Source organism: Perissodus microlepis, chromosome 7, assembly GCF_051167445.1.
Source record: "Perissodus microlepis isolate ML-2025 ecotype Zambia chromosome 7, ASM5116744v1, whole genome shotgun sequence".
Lineage (NCBI taxonomy): Eukaryota > Metazoa > Chordata > Actinopteri > Cichliformes > Cichlidae > Perissodus > Perissodus microlepis.
The window spans coordinates 50795068-50813373 of record NC_140467.1 but is presented as its reverse complement, the minus strand read 5'-3'; the positions used below and the strand labels follow the sequence as shown (position 1 = coordinate 50813373).

The following is an 18306-nucleotide window of genomic DNA, read 5'->3' as shown; positions in this document are numbered from 1 at the left end:
CTTAAGCCTCCCTACAAGAGGTTGCAGCATGAGGGATTAAAGTCTCAAACGTTTTAGTCTTTTAGCCATCAGCTCCAGCATAAGTACCACGAACACCTAAATATAGAGGAATTCAAACACGGGCAAACCATAAAATATAAGATAACTATTTTTGTTCAGAACAATGATACTGTTAGGGAACAATAAACAAGGGAACATTGTAAATATGCATCCAGTATCCAAAACTACATGACATATTTGCCAACCTGTTATAGATTATCATGAAATTAATGACGACGCTCAAAATAAACCAGGGCTTGTCAATTAAACACATTTTCATGCTCATTTTTGGCTACCTTTGTGGCAAACTAGGGAGAATTACTGCATAGCAATGAGGTGATCCTGAAGTAGTGTGCAGGGCTTCACTCTTATTAAAGTTTACAAAGAACTGGTAAGTAATGGTGAAGCGGTACTTGAGTAATAAGAACTAATCAGCAGCACATGTTGGGGTAACATATAATACATGATTAGCAGTTTTAATGCCACAAATTATGATTACTTGGGTTTAGCAACTTGTCATTATCTAGTTAGCACAAGGTGCCTGGATCAGCAGTTGTAAGGGAAGTGATGCTCAACATGTTAGCTTACAGTTAGGTCCTAACTCATTCGCATCTTTGTTATTATTTGTTTTGTTTCATCAGCAGGCTGTAAACCCATTTTCAACAGCAAACTAGCATGCATGTACATTAAGACAAGACAAATCTAGGTGTAATACTTTTTATTCAGATCTTACAGAATTACATCTTTCACTTTCAGTGAGCCAATGTAACCCTTAGGGTAGAAAACACAATGTGTTTTTATGAAACAAGAAGTCAAACGGTGCATAACTGTGTGGTACAGTCAGTGACTACTATTTCAACACTATATATAAACATATTAACATACAGCAGAAACTCTGATAGTTTGATTATTCTGTTTTGAATGGGTTCCTTTTTTTTTTTTTTAAACAGAATTTCTGTCTATTTTCCACATATGTTACATTTCTAAAGTACACAGAAGAGACATTAAAAAAGGCTTTACACTGAAATGTACAACTGTACATGGTCTTAATCTACCGAACTGTGTTTTTCTTCCTGAGGTCAAAGTCATCTGAAAATTAATCAAGAACGGACAAAAAAATATAAAAAAAAAGAAGTTGCTACCATGTACAGTATTTACAAATTCACAGTTGTATCAAAAAGAAGAAAAAAAATAGGTAAGACATCTGAGGTTTGAAGTATTTTTTATGAAAAATTCAGCAAAAGCTGCCACCACTTCAGTCAAACTATGAGTCACAAATGTTTTGTTATCCATTTGTACAGTGCTTTAATATTTAAACTAACGGAGGTTTAAAATGTTATTTCAACAAACTGATACTCTAGTAAATGTTTGCAAATGTGAAACTGCATTTATCAGTATGGTGAATAAAGAATTAAAACTAAAAGCAAAAACAACAACAACAACAACAACTTTTCAGTTATAAATTATTATTTACAGAAATAAAAATTTGAAAAGCCAACAAATTCCATTTCTTAATCCAACTACGTAGGTGGCTTTTACCCCTCATCCACTTCTGTGAAAATGTTGGTTAAGAAGTACTGAGACACACTGGTGGGCTCCTCTTCAAGAACACAGCTGTCCACACAGTCATCCTGCAAAGAAGGAACAAAACAAAGAGCACATCTCCATGTGAGCGTGTATGAATTACACTGAATGAAAAACAGCTTCAATCCACCTGTACCTTTCTTACCTCTGTGCACTGTGAAGTGCTAGGATCTGGGCTCCTGGGACTTTGATCACAGGTCTCTCTGATGTTCACTGCTGTTTGTGTTAGCAGTGTAATCGATGCTGGACGGGTTTCTTTTAGTGGCTGTGTCAAACTTTGTGTGGAAGGGACATCATGTGATGTGGAGGCTACAGGCTCTGGCAAAGATTGTCGTCCTTCAGTCAGTGGCGTTTTAAGCTTAGATCGCTTGGAAACTGGTTTGCTAGGTGGAAGATTTTGTGGAGGGCTGGTTTTCTTTGTTACAGAAAGCGAGGAAAGAGAGCCTTTGGGTTTTCTGTTAGATATTAGAAAAAATTAAACATTTCTCAATAATTGATAGAAGCCAATGTGAAATTTTTCAAAATGAAACCGTTCTTCACCCACCTCACACACCTCTGTGAAGTTTGAGCTTCTAAGCTGCTGGTAGTGCCTTTTCCATCTGTCACAATCTCCTCATCACGGCTGCAGCTTCCCCTTTGTGCTTCCGTGACAGCATCACTGGCTTTTGGCTCCTGGGTGGTGTTTGTTTGGGTAGGCGCTGACTCCGCTGCTTTCATTGACTTGGTCTTGCTGGTTTGTTTTCTCCTCGCTGCATTAGGTTTAACTTGCAGTTTGGCTGGTTGAAAGATTCATACAGGGTGAAAAAGCAACATTTAATGTTCACATTTAAAAAATGTTCACACATTTTTTAAAGTGCATTTGGTGAGTATGTATTTATCCTCTGCATACCTCTTCTTCCAATACTTGTTTGTCTCTGCTTGTTAAGTGCTGCTTCAGGCTCATTATTGTCCACTGCATCTGGAAACTTTGGTGGATTGTCTGTAGTATGTTCTGCTCAATTAAAGCACACAATTAAAGTTACACAGCATGAATCAGCATGACAATCAGTAGCTTGAAAGTGACAGAATAATGCAGTCACTCTACCCTGTGGATCCACTGTTTTCTGAATGTTATGATCCTGATGGATGGAAAAACACAGCATGTGAAAAAGATAAAAAAAAAAAAATCACATTCTGACCGCCAACAGTTCTTCTTTACAGCTTTACTTACAATCAGTGTAGATGGGTCCAGCACAGTCTCTTCCACACTGATGAGGCCTGTCACACTCTTTATCTCTTTGAACATGGGCATGGGGACATTAGACAGAGACCCCTCTCCTGCCGCTGCCACACTCTCTCCAGAAACACCACTAAAGGATGAAGTAAGGCACAGAATTAGACACCAAACTAAACAGACTACATGCTTGCTCACACAGCTAGTTGATTAAAAGCAGACACAAACCTTGGTTGAGGTATTGATGACTCTGCTACAGAAAGACAAGAGGGGTTCTCAATTGCACTGTTCACCACCTCCCCTGATGAGGACAGCGGGATCTCAGTCAGAGAGAGGATGAAAAATGGTTCGTCGGGATCTGAAGGCACCTTCTCTGGCAGCACTGAAATTTAAAAAAAGAAAAAACCAATAAATAAGCAAATCAAGAAGAACATTATATAAAGTTTACACAAAACTTAAGTGATATGACTGGAACATAATATATGATTGACTTACTCTCTTGAAATATTGGAAAACTTTGGATGTCGTTTGTACTTAATGTTGATGTATTCTAGGATTAGGAGAATTAGAGAAACATTTAAGGAAACTCAAGAGAGACTTTTTCACTTTAAAACTACCAGAGAATACCTCTAACTACCCCTGTTAGGATTGGATATATAATATTAACTTATATTATATATTAGCAAGTCTTGACACAACATTAACAGATTTGATTGCAAAGCTTGTAAAAGGATTAAAGACCAGACAAAACAGAGTCATTATTGAGCTTACCTGGGTAGAAGACACTTGGTTCACAGGAACCAGAGGGACTTCAGAAATACTTGAATGATGGTCATGTTCACTTTGTTGTTCATTAACTTGTGCCAAACATCCAAGAGGAGAGCTGGGATCATTTGGATGGGGATCCTTACTGTCTAAGGTGCCCAGTACTTTCTCCAAGTCTACAGGTTGAGATGTTACTGTACAGACTTCTACATTTATTGAACAATGTCCTGATGTTAGGTTTTTCTCTGGCAATTTCACAGATTTCTGTGCATCATTATTGTCCCCAGGGTCTTGTGCTGGTGCTATATTTGAGATTGTATCAACATGTTCTGCAGATTTACTGATATCAGCTGGCTGTAGTTTTGTCTGTGTAATTCTAGAGGATGATCCCAAATTAGGTTTCGGTTTGACCTTGGGAAACCGCCGCAATCTTTGTGGGATATTTTGTTCCAAGCTCACTGAGCTTGACATTGGGCCACATACACCATCTGTCTTTTCCCTCTCTGATGAAGATATTTCCTCTCGGCATTTATTAGAAGAGCCAGATTCCAGTGATGGTTCAGAAACTGAATAAGCATCAGGACTTTTAAATTCATTTGATTTTTCTGGAGAGGTAGGACTGCAAGGTGGCTGGGCTTCTGCATCTTTCATTCTGTAGTCACTTGATTCAGACACACAAGTCTGGCTACAGGGTTTTTCCACAACCTGCGTGTGTATAACAGGGTCTTTTGTGGATTGCGAGTTTGACTGCATAGTTCTTGGTGTTTGCGGCAGGTTTGGTTTGGGTTTGATTTTTTGCAATCGACGACTCCTCAACTGAGAAGCAGATTCAGCTTCACTCTTTTCTTGATTAAGCGGTGACTCTTGAACAGGTGCAACAAGAACAGCCTGGTGGACGCTGCTCTCTTGGAGTGAGGCTGATTCTGCATCACCTGCTTCCCCAGCTTGTGAGACTGTGACTGCTGAGTCAGGTGCTACCACATTTTTACAACTACTCACAGATGTGGTAATACAAGGCATATTTTTTTCTGGATCAGATGCTGACTTTGTCTCACTGCTGACCTGATCCCTGCTGGGTTCAAATTGTGATGCAGAGAGTTTCACGTTTTCTGAGGCACTCTGATCTGAAGTTGCTGCACCCAAGTCTAGTCTAACATTTGTTAAACTAGACTCCTCATTTGTTGATAGCTCCTCCGAGAGTGTAGATGTAGAAACTATATTTATTGATGGTTTTAAAACTGAAGCAGGGTCAGTGTTTTCACTCAGTTTTTCAGAGGACAGGGTGCATACTGGTTGTGGTTCCACCTTTGCTGTTGTTTTTTCAGGTGATCTCATGTTTGAAGTTGGGCTTAAGTCCTTCTCTAAAACCGGTTTTACAGTTTGAGGTTTAAACCTTGAAATTCTTGAGGACTGTGCTAAATTTGGTTTAGGTTTGACCTTTTGCATTCGACTCCTTCTAGATGGTGATGGAGTTGTGTCTTTGTTCACTTCTTTTTGCCTGACAGGTAAATCTTCTGGATGTGAAACACATGAAGGAGGTTTCTCGGCGCTCTCTTGACCTGGTTCTGATTCTGTGCATGGCTCCTGTTCAGCCTTTGAGATCGCCAAGTCTGATGTTGCTGAATTATTGAAAACACTCTTGGCTGTTTCAACACAGGACTGAACTTTTTCCTCTGTGGGCTCAGATGACGACTTTGTGTCATTAGTGACTTGATTCCCTTTGAGATCTAACTCAGATTCCAAGTTCTGGCATTGTGAGGGACCGCAATCCGTTATTACTGCACCTAAGTCCGGTCTACCATCTGTGGTTGTTGGTAAAAGAGTATCTACACTTTCTACATGTTTTTCAGGAGAAGCGGAGCATGATGATCGTGGTTGTTCATCCTCTGTGGTTAAGCATCTTGATTGTTTGCGAGATTTGGGGTCTTGCGTTGGGATGGGGTCTCTCTCTTCAGGCTGCTTTGTGGTTTGGGATTTAGATCTTGCAGTTCTTGATGTCTGTAGCAGATTTGGCTTGGGTTTGAATTTTGGTAATCGACTCCTTCTAGATTGACAAGTATTTGAGACTTCACTTTCTCCTTTTTCAGTGATAGATAATTCTCCTGCGTGTGTTTCACCCGTAGGTTTATCACTGCTCTCCTTGGCTGGGGACACAATTGAACATAACTCCTCTTCAACCTCTGTGATGAGTGAGTCAGAGTTTGGCGGATCCTTAAAACCAGTCTCAAAAGGTTCAACATGGGAAGTAAGTTTTTCATCTGTGGGCTCAGATAATGACTTTGTCTCTCTCGTGGCCTGATCCCTATGTGGTTCAAATGTAGATTCAGAAAAGCTGTGACTCTGGAACTGGATTTCTGCAACTGACTCAACCCCAACAATATCTGGTTGACTCTCAGATGGCTTTGCTGTTAGTTTAACTTCAGTAGAGGAAATGTCAGCTTTTAGCAATGCTGGAGAACAGTCTTTAATGTTAGCAGACTCTGTGTGGCTTTCTTCAGCTGTCCTTGCTGCAGATATATCTGGTTGGGATTTGGATTGTACAGTCCTGGAGACTCGGCTAAGGTTAGGTTTAGGTTTTATTTTGGAAAAGTGACCTCTCTTAGTTTGTAGAGTATTTTTGTTTGAACTCTCTGGATGTGGCTCATCACTGGTTTTAACTGCCATTTCATCACTGACTGTTTTGCTAACTTGTTGTTCCACAGTGGCCACAGTCTCCGATGTCTGTGTGACATCATGATCAAATGTAGACATGGAAGGAGTGGCACTTTCCTCCTGTACAGCAGCATCGGAAACAAGCTCTTTTTCTAGGTGGGTGGTTTCATTCACATCAGCTGATGCCGTCCCTGCAGTTAAATATAATGGCACATTTTACATTGACTGTTGCTCAGTCTAACAACAAATGAAACTGTCCATTATAAGGACTCTTTTCTGTCTTTCTAACCTGTTACATGATCTCGTATGTCTACTTGATTCTGTTCCGACTGAGAGACGTGACTCAGGTTTCCGATGGTCAGCAGGGTTTGAGCAGCCTCGTTGTAGCTCTGATCTTCAGACACTGAAATAAAAAGACAAACAAAAAATATGAACTTTAAATCTAAAACTATATATAAAATTCATAAGCAAATAATCATAAAACATCTTCAACATACCTTCTGCATGTTCTGAAGAAATAAATTCTATAACATCCTGCAAAGCAAACACACATATCATAAATAACACCAAAAGCTCTCCTTTCTATTCACAAAAGCTGTTTTACAAAAACATGAAGTACAGTACACTGCTTCATTTACAATATCTTTTCTACATCTGTACACATCTGTACAGATATGTACATCTACAGCTGACTGTATAGCAAATAAAGATGACATTTTAGGCACCTTTCTAATCTTATTGAACACTGAACTGGTTTACTACAAACCACATTGTTATTTATGCATGTTATAATTTTCATCGATCAGGCATAACATTATAACCACAGGCCTAATATTGTGTTAATCCTGCTTTTGCTGCTAAAACAGCCCTGGTCTGTCGAGGCTTGGACTCCAATAGAACCCCTCTAGCTGTACTGTGGTATCTGGCACCAAGATATTAGCAACTTTTAAGTCCTATAAGTTGCAAAGTGGGGCTGTCCATGGATCAGACTTGTTTGTCCAGTACATTCCACAGCTGCTTAATTGGACTGCAGTCTGGGGAATCTGGGAGTCAGTCAACACCTCAAACTCCTTGTTGTGCTCCTCGAACCATTCCTGAACCATTTTAGTTTTGTGGCGGGGCGCATTATCATTCCAAATGAGGCCAAATGAAGGTGGTCTGAAACAGTGCTTAGTGAGGTGGTGCATGACAAAGTGACATCCATATGGTTGGCAGGACGCAAGGTTTCCCAGCAGAGTATTGCTCAAAACATCACACTGCCACTGGCGGCTTGCCTTCCCCCCATCGCACATCCTGGTGTTCCCTAAGTAAGAGGCGCAAATGCACCCAACCACGTGACATTAAAAAAAATGTGATTATTTGGACCAGGCCACCTTCTTCTATCAATGCTCCATGGTCCAGTTCTGATGCTCAAGTGGCACTTTCGGTGAAGGACAGGGGTCAGTATGCACTGTTTGTTCTGACACCTTTCAATCAGAACCAGCATTAACTTGTTGATATGAGATACTCTAGCTCATCTGTCGGATCGGACCACACAAGCCAGCCTTGGTCATTGGTGGCCAAGGCTCACTGATGCACGTTCCCCACATGCAGCAGTGAGCCTATCAGGACCCTATCGCTGGTTCACCATTCTTCCTTCATTGACAGATACTGCAGACCGAGAAAGTCCCAAAAGAGTCTTGTCAAACTCAAATCCTTTTACATTTTGCCCTCAATTTTTTTTAACTTTGAGGACAAAATGTTCACTTACTGCTTAACATAACCCACCCAGTAACAGGTGCAATGATGAGATAATGAATGTTATTTACTTCACCTGTCTGTGGCCATAATGTTTTGCCTGATTGCTGTGTAAGTAATTCAACCACATACTGAATACATGTATTCAAAACAAAAATGGAAAGACACTGCAGAAAAAAATAAAAGGTTGAACTTACTCAGTTTTGAGCCTTTAATAATAGATAAAATTGTGTTTTCAAGATTAGTGCTCTGGAATGATAATCATTAACCCCAGATCTTTTATTGGGGTTAATGATTTAATTAACTTGGTACTACTTCTTAAGCATAGGTCACTTACAATCAACAGGTCCAACTGATGTTCACATGGTTCAGCTGACCCTGTCTCATGTTGTGCCTGCTCACAAGCAGAATCGGGGCAAAGTGCATCTTGGGAAATGCCCAAAACATCAGGCATAGTGGCCAAGATATCAAGCTACAGGTGGCATAGGAGGAGTCAGAGGAAGATTGGAATGTAAAACCATGCGCAAATAAAAAGTAAAGCAAAACATAAAAATGTTTGTCATGGGAATTATTTCAAAATAAAAAGAATGATTGGTGTTTTAGTGAGGCATGTGATGGAGAAAATGTTTATCATACCTCAGCAATTGTCTCATCCACTTCTTTAATCTCAGGACGAGGAGTGTGCAGGCCGGCAGGCACAAACACAGGTGCACTGCTGTCTTTACTGGGGCTACCTGCGAGTTCCACCTCCTCCACTTCTTCATCCTGCCATTGATGACTGTCCTCGTCACTAAATTCTGTCTGAGAAGCCGTGAGAGTGACAAGTGTACACTTTTTGGATTTTGGGGCCAAATCATGCTGTGGTAGGATTCTCTTCTTGGCTGCCTGTTTGGATTTTGGTTTAGCAGCAGATGCAGTGGACCCAGCTGCTGAGGCTGGTGTCGTTTCAGATGCAGAGGAGTGTACTTCATCTTTGGCTGGATAAGTCAAGGGCTTGATGGGTTTAGGCACTCTACCACATCTACAAAACAAAATGAAACACTAATAAAAACACTTTATTCATGATCAATAGGAATATTGTTCGGAAATCTATCAGCCCACCAGACAATGTTAGATGACAAGCAACCCTGTATTAACAGTATTGATAATTACAAAATACATTTTCATATGTTTCTGTAATGGTGAATCCATCAGTATGTGTAAACTCTTTAATCAAAGTCATTTTTTAAATGCCAAGGAATAATTTTTATTGTAATTCATCAATTTTCAAATTTACCATCTTTACAAAATTGCTGAAAAAAAATAGTAAAGAACATTATTATTTTTTTATTAAGATGTCAAATTACAGCTATTTGCTTGCTTCGTGAACAGAAACATTTGTTTGATTGAATTAATTGATTAATTGTTTTGATTAATTGCTAATTTCTCAAAAAAGTCTAGTGTGCCGGCTGAAATCTGGGAATACAAACATGAATTCGGTTTGAAATCCTTCACTCCTGGACAAATATGCTGAACAAATATTTAATTTTTAGTTTTAAAAACGTTTATGAGAGATTTCTAAAATATTTGTGTTTTCTTATTTTTATGAAAGGTGGTCTAACAAATTTGTTAAGCGCTGGATACAGTGGATACAGTGTTTTTCAGTAAATTAAATTCATGTACCTGGTAGGTCTTGGAGGTTTAACGATGGCATCCTCCTCCTCCCCTTCTGAGGAAATATCATCACCGACTGGCTCCCTGCTGGCTTGGCTTAAAGATGATGGATCTTTATTTACCTACAGTAAGTTTCAGTAAAGCAAAGCCAGTATTCATAAAAAGGTTTCAAGGCTTATAAACAGAAAATGAAATAACCTTATTACAAGTTCAACCACTTACACTCTCATCTTCTTCATCCAATGAAGTACTTTTAGCTGTCGTACAAGGTGAAGGCTTTTTACTCCATTTGCGGCCTAAAGGCAGTAGTGGTTTTGATGCTCTGCCTCGTGAGAGTTTAGCTGGCTTGATTGCAGTGTCCTTAGCTGTATTTGCATTTTGAGTTTTCTCTGACCTAAACATTTGAAAGAAACTGATTTTAATCGCAGAGATATGTACAAAAAAAAGAATATTCACAGCAATATGATTTTAGTGTCATTACGTGTCTGAGTCTTTGTGGTTGTCAGGAAGCTCTGCCTCAGGTTCTTCACATACGCCGTCCTCATCTGAGAATTTAAAAGCAAAATAAAAATGGCGTGGCACTTTAACAAAAGCCAAGAAAACATGGGGAAACGAGTACTGATTTGGAAAAAAAATGTTATTACCCTTAATTTTCAGGAAACATTAAAAAAAAAAGTTAGAGAAAAGGTAGTTACCACGAAGTCACCACATACATGTAGGTATGTGGTGATTTTTTGTAACAACAAAACCGCTCACAGTCCCTGTACCTTGCTCAGTGCTCACTCGTTTGGTTCTCTTGTCATTTGGTTCCTCATCCAGAGCAACTTGTCTGTTCTTTCTTTTGCCTCTTTTTGTCTTAGCGTCAGAAACAGGAATTTCTCCATCATTACAGAGATCCTCATTCTCTTTCTCCCCTTCCTCTTCCTCCTCTTCCAACCCCAGGATCTCTTTCCCATCCTCATCCTCCTCATCTTCCTCCTCCACATCACTCAGTTTCCTTCCCGATTTTTTGGCTGTAGAGGGAATAAGAGCACATAGACTTTTGAATTGGGAAAAGCTAAAGGAGAATTCCCAAATATTCACATACACCCTACAATGATCACACGAGAAAAGAAATCATGTTGACGTATCTTACCTTTTGTCTTTCTCTTGCCCTTTTGGGACGATTTCTTCTCAGCCACTGATCTCAGTTTCTTCTTACTTCTCTGATATTCCAAAATCTTTTCTAACAGCTTAGAGAAGTACTCTATGTCCAGTTTGCGCCTCTCTCCTACAAAACAATCATCAGCCAACTTAAATTAAATTTAAGAATGTACACACAGAACGTTAATCATTCGGTTATTTTGATTCCAAAACGTTTGGCAACTGTGTAAAATGTGAAGGGAAAAAAAGGGAAAAACATACAATACTGTGAACACTTTGGATTCTATAATTAACTAAACAAAAACACAGAACTTTGTGCGCGTGTGTATTTCCCACTATGCTGCATAATCTCCTCTCTCTCTAGTTATATTACTAATTAATATTATATTACTTTTGATGCTTCTCCAGGTTCTTTTTTTGAAATTTGATATAGTGTCTTTTTACCATTTTCAATTAAATATAACCTTTAAATGACATACTTGAATAATTACATTTGAAGATTATTACTAAATACTTACTGATAGCTTTGTCAATCCTCCAAACATTCTCTCGTTCTTCTTTCTTGAATTTGTTCTGAAAGATCAAATTCAAAATTGCAGTTCTGTGTATTTAGTTCAACTTTAAACTCTTTCTTCTTATCATGCACATTTGTATTTATCGCTGACCTTTATCTCTGATCGAGCTCTGTGTGGAAACAGTTGACAAATCATAGAAAAATCTGTCCCCACCATGCTAACTGCCAGGAAGAACATGTCTGTCTCTGATGAAAACAAATTTAAGAAGAAAAGTCACAAAAAAGGCATCAAAACAAAATAATAAAAACACTTAATATGTTACCATATATGTGGCTTATCTTACCTGATAAGCCACTGTATTATAACCATTCACATGTGAAGTGCACAGCATCGTCTGTGGTTATAATTTTCTGCATTCAATTTTACACATGCCACACTCTTAACTATTACTGCAGACTGTATATAAAAGATGGCTTCAGGACCTGAAAAGACGAGTCTGTGCAGACGAGCCTTTACCTGCAATATTTCTAATAGCAAGTAAATTAAAATGTCTTTACTGCTGCTCTCTTGTTCTTTGTTTTATGGTCCCCACTGGTCAGAAAGGAGGATACAACAAGCTATAGTTTAGCGCAGGCAAACTTGTAATTAACCAGTCATTACCATATAAACGTGGCGTGTCTCGGATTAACTTTGCCTATCACATTTGGTGAAAATGCTCTGCATGAGGCTTCAAAACAGGACTTTGCTAATCACCAAATTATATACAGTATCTATGTTGCAACAGTCCCTGATAGCAATAGCCTCCTCAGAAGAACAATGCTGCCTGCAACACAACAAAAACTGCTCAAGCAGGAGTCAAGGAAAATAACAACAAGCACAAGGAATTGATCCAACCTAAGAACTCCTGAGATCCCAATCTGACAAAGTATCCGTGGGATGGGGAAACAAGACCCATCACACAACTCACAGATTTGCTTCCAATGTCTCGTTCTTTTGCTCTGCAAGGCCAGTGCTGCTTTGCATAAGGTTACTTTAATATTGTGGCTGTCTCACCTTCGCTGGTCCAGCGTTTTGCATGGTTCAGTTTCCTGAAACTTGAGTAAGTTGTAGTGGAGCCTCGTTCAAAGATGGGGTCTCGATTCTCTGCTGGGTTTGGCCCTTTGGCTCGCTGGACTTCCACAGTTAAGCTGAGAGATAAGATGAAAGGGTTTTAAAAAGCCTATAAATGGTTCAAACGTTCTACAATATCATAATAGGAAAGCAATTATTTTATATGGATGGGGCAAAATAATAAAAATAATAATAATGCATACTTTATTAATCCCCTATAGGGCGATTACTCTCTGCATTTAACCCATTGACTCAGTGAAGCAGTGAGCAGCCACCAATCCATCACAACGGTACTTTGCTTAGGGGTACCTCAGAGTAACAGTTCAGTGGATTCGAACCACCGACCTTCCAATCATGGCGCGACCACTTTACCTAATGAGCTATCCCTGCCTGGGGATACAGATCAAATGGTCTACAAATCTCTGCTAACCTCTCTTCGTCAATAATCAGTGAGCCATCTTCTGCAACTTTGACTTGAGGAACCATAAGTGCTTCTTCCTGCTCTTCCTCTGCCTCCTCTGCTTCTTCCTCTGTGTTGCCCATAGTATTAGGGGGGATTTCAGGTTCCTGTGCCTGCTCTGGAGACCTTCAAACATTAAAAAAAGAAGAAAGAAAATAAAGAAAAATCTATTAATTACAAGCAACTGGTATACAAACTTTCTACACATTCTGAAACGTGCAGCAAGCCACAGCTTTTGAAAGACAAACTGTTTAAAATGCACTGCTGCCTCCACATTTAAGTGCGCCAAAAAGTTCAAACACTTAAACCAAGTTCTCTGTTGTATCAGATGTGCAGTCACTTTGCAGTGATTCAAACAGACTGTGAATTAACACGTTAAAAGAATAATGTTTGGCTTGGGACAAACTCAATTCTAGTGTTCAACTTTGTTTTGTTTGATTTTTTTTTCATAATACTTTTTGTGATGAAAAACTGTGTTTATGACTCTTTCTTTGAGGAACAACAGATGATCAGCAATTGCACACAGTGAGAACTAGGGCTGCCATGATTAGTCGACTAGTCACGATTACATCGACTATCAAAATCGTCGACGACTGATTTAATAGTCGACGCATCATTTGAAGCTTTGTAAGATCCCAAAAGACGCAGGAATAAGTAGTAGGATTTAAGAGTGTAATAACGGACTGAAACAGAAGAGGGCAGCACTGCATGTACAAGGATGCCAGCTGACGTTAAACCCCGAAGAAGAAGAAGTAGCTCTGTCCCAGAATTCATAGCGCAGCCCAGCTCAGTTTCCAACAATGGCGGCAGCTAGTTAGTTTTAATGTTACTCTTATTATTCTTTCTGGGTCACAAAATAAACGTTTAACATATTTTCAGGCGAGAATGTAGCTGTGTAAACCTCAAATATCTGCTCAGTTTATCAAGACACCACATATTTTCAAAAGCGCTCCGACGTTTTCGGAGACGTCTGTTAGCCACTAGCTCGATAGCTAGCCGAGGGCAAGGCTCACTAGAGCCGTGAGAACACCGGACTCCCAGCAAATCGTTTTCAAACCCACCGCCGTCTTTCGCTACTCAGGTTAAATATATATAAGTCACTTGATAACTTAAAAATGTTATTGTTTGGCTTTTTTTTAGTATTTTATTTGTTCCTGAGTAAATCTGTTTGGCTGAGATTAAAGTTATAGTTTTTACACAGCTGAATAAATGTCAAGGAGACAACTGATTATCAGAAGTGTGAGATGCTGGAGAATATACTCCGGTGTCCTGTTATATTTTAGATAGCAAGGAGTTTATTAAACTTCACCGAAACAATCTGCAAATTTCATTAAAATTTAATAAACTATCGTCTTTATTTTTAGTTAGCACATACCTTAAACACTTAAAGCTGTAAGCTAATGATAGTTATATAAGAGCAGATGCGTGCTGGTGCAATAATCTATATGTTTTACGTCCAATGGATGCATGATCTGATTAGTCGACTAATCGCAAAAATAATCGGTGACTAGTCGACTATCAAAATAATCGTTTGTGGCAGCCCTAGTGAGAACATGATTCACATTGAAGTAATTTCCATTTGAATTACAGGCTTAACATAGACAAACCATTAAAAAAAAATGATTTAAAGAATATGACAGCACAAACATACGCTTCTCTTCCTGGTGAAGGTGGGAGCACAGTCTCATTCTCTTGAGTCAATTCTTCTACACCAGATCTGGAAGAATTTCAAAATTCAGTTTTCTCAAGTAAAATCAGTGTTCATCAATATAAAACATCATAAGTGAAATATACGGTACATGGACTGGACTGTTCTACAGGAGCGCACTTTATGCAACATATCTCATTCACCCATTTACACACACATTCATAAAAGCACATTTTTGCATCTAAGTGCTTTCTACCTAACATTAACACCGATGAACACATCGGAAGCAACTTGTAGCTGCTTGCCAAGGATACTTTGGCGTGCACAACGGAGCAGTCGAGCATCAAACCACCAACCTTCTGAATAGTAGACAACGTGCCTCCTGCCTGCCTCCCGAACAATGGCCTCCCCCACACTTTAACATCACATAATTACATGAGTTTCACAACTTTGCAAGATACTCACGTCATGGGGTTAGACGTTGGAAGATAATGGATAAGGTCCCGCATGGTCATTTTGGCAGGATCTAAATTAAATACCTTCGAAACGGCCTTAGCTTTCTTAAGTTTCTGCAGAATCAAATGATATCACACCTTTCAGTTAACAAATCATGATAAAGCTAACAGTTTATATCTGATTAATACATTAATTAACTCAGACAGCTGAGAAAAGATGGCTAAAAATGCTTAGTTAATGACAAGGACTCACTTTTTCTTTGCGTCTCTCCTCTCTGAGCAAATCTCTGAGCTTCTGAGCCTTCACAAGCCTTTGTACATCTGATGGGTCATTTAGAAGTCTACTCAGGGAGAGTGCCGATGGTGTCAGTGAAGGCACAGTCTTTGATGATGCAAGTGTTTTGGCTTTCTCTGATAGTTCAGTGGATTCTTTGTCTGGTATGGAGGGTCTATCTGGTGGTCTGGGATGAGCTTCCTTAACTTGTCTGTCTGAAATGTTCTCTGACTGTTTGCTACTGTCTGCTGGAAGATGGGTTTGTTCTACTGACTGTACAGCTGGGGAAACAGCTGAAGGTTCTGAAGCGTCCAAAGTAATGGAGGTGGGTTTAGGTTGAATTTTAGGCAGCTTGCTGTCTTCTGAAGGCCTGCGTTGCCTTGGAGACTGGAGTCCCTTTGGAGTTGCTGTTGTTCCCGTTTGACTGGATGCTTTTGCCTTGTCAAGGCCCGCACCAGAGCAATCAACAGATGTTTGAGAGACTGCTTTGATGGGAGACTTTGGTGTCCGAGAGAGAGCGGAGGGGCGGCCAGGGGCCACTTTAGGCTTAACAGAAAATCGTTTCCTTCTTTGGACAGCCGCTGAAGAGCTGGTACCATCCACATTTTGCTCACTGCCATCCCTAAACGGTAGCAAGGAAAGTTATTGTTGTCAAACATAACAAATAGTCTTAAGGCTTCTAAAATAATTCAAAGACACTTTACTTTAAACTCACCCTGAAGCTGCAGCTTTTTCTGACAGGGTAATGTCGGACTTATCCGTCAGAGCACTAGCATTGTTGCTGTCCCCGACCTCTCTCGGGGCCTCACTGGCCTCCTGATTTGCTGGAGTTGCTTCCTGAGGTGCTGATCGCCCTGCTGTACTTACATTGGGACGCACACTAAATCTTGACCGACGGAACATTTTGACCTGAAAGCAAAGCTGCATCAGTACTGAACAAATAGCCATGACATCAATCTGCAAATGAAATACTGTTAAACTCCATCTAACGCCCTAATACGCCATCAAAATGTATTCAGGTATTGTAAAGGTGCTCTGGAAATCAACCAAGAAAAGATGCCCTTACAGAACAGCAGTCACAGGTGGGGATCTTTTTCTGCACCAAATCTCGTCTTTACATAAAGCTTTTCAATAAATTATTTGCTAAATAGAAATGAACACATAAACATCTCTCCATGAATGGAGTTTGACACTAATATGCATTTGCTTCGTCTCAGTGTTGACAAAAAGCAGCTTACTCTACTGCAGCTTAGGCATATTCCGCCTACAAAACAATAAACTTCACCTGCACAAAAAGTATTTAAATGATCTCTTCTTTTACTGAAAAATGCAAAACTCAGCTACTTTGTTGACAGGGCTGGTGACGTCGACAGTCGAGAGGCCGTTAAGTTTGATGACAAACGCTTTAAAATCACTCGGAAACACCGCCAGACGTGGAATAAGCCAACAAACACAATTTAAACCAGTGAAAATTACGCAAAATGCAATCTTAATGGTGGAGAAAGATTGGGAAAGTGCACAAGCTGGACTCAAACTCGGGTAAAAACAGTTTTAAGCGTGACGCTCTGCATGCGTTGGGTCGCCCTTTTCATGAAGTTTTGGAGCTAAGACCGCTTCACTGATATTTTTATCGCGTCCACATCTTTTACTTTACTTGTATTAACGTACCTGGCTAAGAATATGTCGTTTTGTGGAAGAAATAAGCCTTCATTTACCGACGAGGAGTGGTAAGTAGCGGACCCAAAGCACACGCTAATCCGCCATGTTTTAGTGACGTAATAGTTTCTTCTTCTTCTTCTTTGTGTTTAACGGCGGTTGGCAACCAACGTAAAGGAGCATTGCCGCCTCCTACTGTTCCGGAGTATGGGTCAGACAGTGAGTTTACAAGCTGTATCAAAAAAATAAAACAAACAAAAAAAAAAAACCCTACACTCTTTCATAAACACCTATAGCCTTCAGAAACCCCACCAGTTCCCTCACCTGTGCCCTACTACCCTCCAACACACTCTTCAGATTAAATCCCCCAATTCCCCGCTCCTTCAACCTATTCTGCAGAACTGTCCTCTCCACATCATAACCCTTGCACCGCAGTATGCTCTACTGTCTCCACCTCCTCCTGGCACACTCCACAAAGCCCCGTCTCATGTTCTCCTATCATCTGTAGTGTTTTATTTAATGCACAATGTCCCAGTCTAAGCCTGGTAATGACCACCTCATCTCTCCTATTACCCCTATACAACCTACTCACTGCCACCTCCTTCTTAAGATGATACAATTGCCTGCCCGTACTCCCTGAATCCCACCGCTTCTGCCACTCCTGAACAACCTGCCTCCAAACAATACCTTTCGCTTCAGATCCACTGCTTGTAATTTCCATTTCAGTCCTATTTTTAGTCAACGCTCTTTTCGCCAACCTATCCACCTTTTCATTTCCACTGATCCCTACATGAGCTGGCACCCAAAGAAAGTGAATATTGCCACCAAAACACCTTATTCTGCTGATAGTCTCCAGAATAGCATACAGCATGCCCTGCCTTGTCTTCGAACAAAATGATTGTAGACTTGAAAGAACAGCTGCCGAGTCAGAACACACTACCACCTGCCTGATTTTCGAACACTCTACCCATTTCAGTGCTACCAAAATTGCTACCATTTCAACCGTGTATACTGCCAGTCCATCCGAAGTGCGTCTGTGTATTCCAATATTTTGTGACGGAACTGCTATTCCAAACCCTGTACTTCCAGTAACTGGACTTTTAGCACCATCCGTGAACACATGAATACACTCAGGGTATTCAGTCAAGCTGTGAAAATGAAATGCTGAAACAAGATCGACTCTGCCTTTCAATTTTCTCTTCAGATCCAGCAAGTACCAGTCCACAGGAGGGGTCTCCAATAACCATGGGGGAACCACAGAGAACACTACTGCAGGACATATTTTAAGTTCATACACCTGACACTCCTTAGCCCACTGATTCCCCACCTTTCCAAAATGATCCTTCTGACTTCTTCCATACTCCCAGCATTCCAAAAGTACCTCCTTTGTGGGATGTGCGTC

The 18306-nt window shown here is 40.0% G+C and overlaps 1 protein-coding gene across 5 annotated transcripts; it reads right to left on the bottom strand.

The window, feature by feature from the left end:
* Positions 1–742: 742 nt before the first annotated feature.
* On the bottom strand, positions 743–17028 carry LOC146384039 (uncharacterized). Of its 5 annotated transcripts, none has more exons than XM_084935734.1 (27): positions 16917–17028; positions 15964–16157; positions 15228–15870; positions 14985–15088; positions 14523–14588; positions 12842–12997; positions 12355–12488; positions 11452–11546; positions 11305–11359; positions 10779–10913; positions 10411–10656; positions 10125–10188; positions 9866–10037; positions 9653–9765; positions 8627–9011; positions 8328–8462; positions 6751–6787; positions 6543–6656; positions 3608–6444; positions 3332–3386; positions 3065–3218; positions 2834–2972; positions 2708–2741; positions 2513–2614; positions 2168–2399; positions 1769–2078; positions 743–1670 (listed from the first exon to the last, which is right to left on the bottom strand). In XM_084935734.1, exons 2-27 carry the CDS (start codon positions 16149–16151, stop codon positions 1575–1577), a joined length of 6801 nt encoding a protein of 2266 aa, XP_084791860.1. In that variant the 5' UTR covers positions 16152–16157; positions 16917–17028; the 3' UTR covers positions 743–1574. The 5 variants fall into 5 exon arrangements, with proteins under 5 accessions (XP_084791860.1, XP_084791862.1, XP_084791861.1 ...); XM_084935736.1 differs by having other exon boundaries at positions 2177–2399; XM_084935735.1 differs by having other exon boundaries at positions 16964–17018.
* Positions 17029–18306: the final 1278 nt, after the last annotated feature.